Raw genomic sequence first — 4,988 nt, 5'->3', positions numbered from 1 at the left:
AAGGACTTACATCCACCACTTCATCTTTGGAATGGAAATCAGACACCAGCACATTCTTCCCATCTGACACCCTGGTGAGGGAGATGTAAACCTTGCCAGAAATGATCTGGTGGACATTGTCTGGGAGGTTCTCCTGGAGTCCATCTCGGACATACTTGTTAATGTTGAAGAATGGATGGAGGGAGCCAATGTTGCGTCTCCTGGCTTTCCGCACAAGGTCCATGAGGATCTCCATGATCTCATCTGGGGACAGAAGACAAACACACAGAACAGGATACCACATTGGAGACCAGAAACCACACAGAACTCCTGAACTGTGTGGCTGGTCCCAATTAAGACACCATAAAACACACCCTGTATTTTGGTCATGATTGAGCACATTCAAGGAGGCTACATTCCAAAGATTGACTAGGTGATATTATCTCTTTCACAGTGTTTTACAGTCATTACAAAGTGATAATACTCTCGGTATGGCTCAAAAAAAAAAAAAAAAATCAATTTCACCCTTGTCTGACTTTATTCAATGGAGCAACTAGGAAATATAAGATTGGCCTGAATGGCATGTGGTGTGTATTTCATGGATGGTGCTGTGCTAGGTCTTGCAGTAGCCCATGTATGTGAGGACTCCTACCTGCATGTCCATAAAGCCACAATATATCAGCACCCCAGCCATGGCACAAATGAACTGAGCATTAGAAGATACAGAAGAAATAATGCAGGCCTGGACCTAAATGTTATTCTCAACTCTACCCCTTGCTAAGGAAAGCACTCTGCCACCTGTTTACCCTTCAGGTTGCCTTTAAAAAATTTTTTAAAGATTAATTTATTTGTGTGTGTGTGTGTGTGTGTGTGTGTGTGTGTGTGTGGGCTTATATGTACCACATGTGTGCCAGAGTCCACAGAGACCAGAAGAGAGCATCACATTCTGAGGACCTAGAGTTACAAGTGGCCGTCAGTTGCAAAGTGGGTGCTGGGAACTGAACTTGGGTCCTCTGCAAGAGCAATAAGGGATCTTAACCACTGAGCTATCTCTCCAGCCACAAGACTACCTTTTTCAAGGAAAGTAAAATTTACTTGCTTTTGGAGACAGAAAGGATTGAGTAAAATAACATCTATAAAATGCTCAACCTAGAAAAGGCTACTGAAGTGGCTAGTCTCCACTATTCTGGCTCCAAGCCCAGAATTTCCAGACTGCAGTGGGTGCATGGCACATTCATGTTTCATCTGGCCTCACTCTCCAGCCCAGAGCCCTCTGGCTAATCCACTCTGTCCTGGCACTATAACCACCTCTTCCAGCCCCAAGGAGCATAAATCCTGAACTCCACAAGGACATACATATCCCAGCCTCTCCTGACCCAACTCTAACCCTGACTCCCAGCAAACCCCACCCCTTGCTGAGCCTGGCTTGAGAGTGAACTTACACACTACTGGCAGATCCTACTACCTCCTCTGCCAAGTCTAGCCAACACAGATGCCCCAAGGGCCTGTGCCTGTCACAAGCCGTGAAAAATGCACCTTAGCAGCTCCCACCAGAGATAACCTGTAGCTCTAGCCTCTCTGTGACCATAGGACAGTCACAGGCTGCCCCGTCTTCCGTGCAGTGACTAACACCTTCTGTAGGTGTGGTTCTCAACCTTCCTAAATGCTACAAACCTTTAATATAGTCCCTCATGTTATGGTGACCCCCAACCATAAAATTATTTTCATTGCTACTTCATAACTGTAATTTTGCTACTGTAACGAATTATAATATAAATATCTGTGTTTTTTTTATGGTCTTAAGTGACCCCTGTGAAAGGGTCGTTCGATCCCCCAAGGGGTTGCAACCACAGGTTGAGAAATACTGCTTTATATGAAAGTGGGTATACTTCAGATTCCTGAGGTCAATTTAAACCTTGTCCCAATAATTATCCATCCATATGGAGGCCTCCATGTAAGAAATGCCTTTGGTCAATGCTGAGACCAAGGTGAGCAATGGCCATCAGGCTGGTCTAGCCTTTCCACAGGCCACTCTCTCTGACCTTTGCTCCTGTCTCCCTCCCTCACTGGGGAAGACAGACAAGCAGGCACACAGCCAGCCAGACTTGCTTGTCTTCTAATCCCATCAGCTCAGGGTCTGCTCACTGATCCTATCCAATGGCAGAGCTCCGATCATCAGCAGGGACTTCCTGTGCCTGCCAAAGTCACTCCAGGCTGGCTCTGGCCAGCTGAGCAAAGAGTAAAGTGTTGAAGAGGCCCAGATCAATGAGGGTTGATCATGCCGCCTAGGGACCTTTGGGTGTCAGCAGCTTCCCTATGGGCACTTAGCCAGGCCCTGCCCACAATCTCAAAAGCATCCAGCTGTGACACTGGGAAGGGCATCGCACCCTAATAGTTTAGAAAGTGAGAGAAGTAAATTCACCTCCTCTTGCTCATGGATGCATGCATGAGCAAATGTTTAATTAGGCCAAGATTCAAATGCCCAGAATGTCACTGCCAGTGACACCGATCTGGGAGAGGCGGCTGGCCCAGGCCAGTGAAGACAGGAAAGGGTGGAACTGGACCTGTCTGGGAATCCATTCCAATCTCTAGGGAGGGTTCCAAATATTTTCCTAAAGCACGCACGCACCCCACCCCTAGCAGTCACCTCTCAAGGCGACCAGAGGGATGGACTGCCAACCTAGGGTTCAAGTCTGGGTACCTTCTGCCCCTCCTGGCGGCACCCACCATGGTAGATTAGCCAGAGACACACAAGACAAACCCTTCGAGGCTCTGATGCCAGGGACCGGAGGAACCCTGCGTTGCTCCCTGCACCTTCTTCCCTACTGATCCGGGATGGCCCAGTTGGCAGGACCCAGGGGAGGGCCCATTTCAAACCAGCGCGCCAGAGCGGGTCCGGGAAGAAGATGCTCAAGAGTCTCCTGTGCACAGCGCGCCCGCTGCCGCCCGTCCTCGAAAATCCCACGCCGGGCCCCACCGCACCGGGCAAGGTGGGAGCTGTCTGGGCAGGTTCTTTCGGGCACCCCGGAAGGTGTCACCGATTCCCTAGGTGGAGAAGCCCTCCCCGCACGCAGGCGCCGGGTGGTGGCCGTGAACGCACCGAGAGGGAGTCTGCATACGAAGGTGACCGCGTGCAGTGCACCGGCCGAGCAGCCGAAGAACGTGCGCGCCTCGCTGAGGAGGTGCGGGGCGCGCTCGCTCAGACACAGCGTGGCCCCGATGTGGTAGAAGCCCAGGAAGCCGCAGCCGGCGAACGACAGACTCGAGCAGCGCTCTGGGTCGAACATGGTGCTCGGCGCTCAGGGTGGCGCTGCACCTCAGCTCCGCTCCCGGTGCGCAGCTCTGAGCCTTGGGAGCCGCGGCCACCCGGGCTGTCCTCGGATGACGTCACCCAAGGCCCCGCCCCTCTCGGACCATGCAAATAAGCCAGTGGGAGGACCAATGGGCGTACAGGATTCCTGCCCCGCCCCCGCCCTCGTGGGCTTTCCCAAACCTTAAGCTTAGACACTTGATGGACAGCAGTGGCTCTTTTCTTTCAGGTCCTGGATGGCACGCCCGTGACACTCTCTCCTTTGCTTTACTGCACAGGAGATGCCACCAGTAAAAAGGACTTATTGTTTCCTTTATTTTCTGTTTTTGCAGTTATTTATTTTGCTTTCTGTACGTTTTCAATTCATGGAGAGAGGTAGGAGATTTTCTTTTCCTTCTTTTTTTAAGATACTAAGGAATTTTTTTTTTTTTTTTTTTATCGTGTGTGAGTATTTTGCCTGCATGTATGTCTGTGCACCACGGGTATGAAGTGTCCAGAGAGGCCAGAAGAGGACGTTAGAGTCCCTGGAACTGGAGTTACAGACAGTTGTGAGCTGTCACGTGGATGCTTGGAATCGAAATCCCGTCCTCTGTAAAGAGTAGTTGGGCTCTCAACCACTGAACCATCTCTCCAGCCCCTTGTTTAATTTTACAGTACTAGGAACTGAACCAGGGGCCTCCTGTATGCTAGACAAACACGCCACCGCTGAGCTGCATCCCCAGCCTCTTTTTCTGATGGTTATGTTGGCTCCTTCAGTTATTCGGTTGGCTTTGAACTCAGTCTTTACCCCAGCCTGGACTTCAACCTCTGACTCTCTTGCCTCAGCTTCTTAAGTAACTAGGATACCAGGATGGCACCACCAGGCAGGGCCTGAAGTTTCCATGTCAAAGTGTCACTTTAAAAAATAAAAAATGTGATTGGCAGGTGCTAATGAAGACAGGAGTTGAGGGAACTGGGAATGAGATGATTTCTGGTCTTGTCTGTGCCTGTTCAGGCTTCTGACAGAAGGCATCTTTGATCAGGTGGCTTAGATTCTAAAAATCGTATTTTATTTCATGTATAGCAGTATAATTTGTATATTACTCTATAATAGAATGCCTTTTATTTAAAAATGTATATTTAATATTTTAATGTGTACTCATTGGCTGCATGCATATCTGTGCACCACATTCATGCTTGGTGCTCATGGAGTCTAGAAAAGGGCGCTGGATCCCCTGGAACTGGAGTTACAGACAGTTGTGAGTCACTATGTGGGTGCTAGGAATCGAACCCAGGACCTCTGGAGGAGCAGCATGTGCTCTTAACCACTGAGCCATCTCCCCAGCCCTATAGTAGAATTATTTGATACAGTTTTAAGCAGAAGGAAAAAGAGAAAAAGTTTAAGGTATAAAACCCCTCACCCCATGAAACAAACTTTTTCTAAAAATACTTTCTCAAAGTAGGTCCACATAACCAATGTGTTCAGTGACTAGTAGCGTCAAATTCCTACTGCACTAATGGTCAGTGGGATTAAAAAGATATCCCCATTCAGTCTCTGCTCAAAGGAAGAACACAGGCTGGATTCTTTTACAATGCAAAAATGGTTATTCAGTACTTCACTACCTAGAGAGTTGAATTCCTATGACTATTATAGAGGGAAAAAAACTATGATAGAGTTGAAACTAGAAAAAAAATTAGTTTTACATCCTGTCTTGTGACT

At 48.5% G+C, this 4,988-nt stretch overlaps 1 protein-coding gene across 1 annotated transcript in view; it reads right to left on the bottom strand.

The window, feature by feature from the left end:
• Positions 1 to 3,345, bottom strand: part of Pnpla3 (patatin like phospholipase domain containing 3) — a 14,058-nt gene extending 10,713 nt beyond the window's left edge. The window contains exons 1-2 of the mRNA XM_036207605.1: positions 3,080 to 3,345; positions 11 to 243 (exon numbers count right to left, since the gene is read on the bottom strand). Of these exons, the coding sequence (XP_036063498.1) occupies positions 11 to 243; positions 3,080 to 3,266 (420 nt within the window). The 5' untranslated portion in view covers positions 3,267 to 3,345. The remainder of the gene's footprint in view (positions 1 to 10; positions 244 to 3,079) is intronic.
• Between the last annotated feature and the right edge of the window lie 1,643 nt (positions 3,346 to 4,988).

The sequence above is a fragment of the Onychomys torridus genome, chromosome 16, assembly GCF_903995425.1.
Source record: "Onychomys torridus chromosome 16, mOncTor1.1, whole genome shotgun sequence".
In the NCBI taxonomy this organism is placed as follows: Eukaryota; Metazoa; Chordata; class Mammalia; order Rodentia; family Cricetidae; genus Onychomys; species Onychomys torridus.
This window is presented reverse-complemented; position numbering and strand designations above follow the sequence as displayed.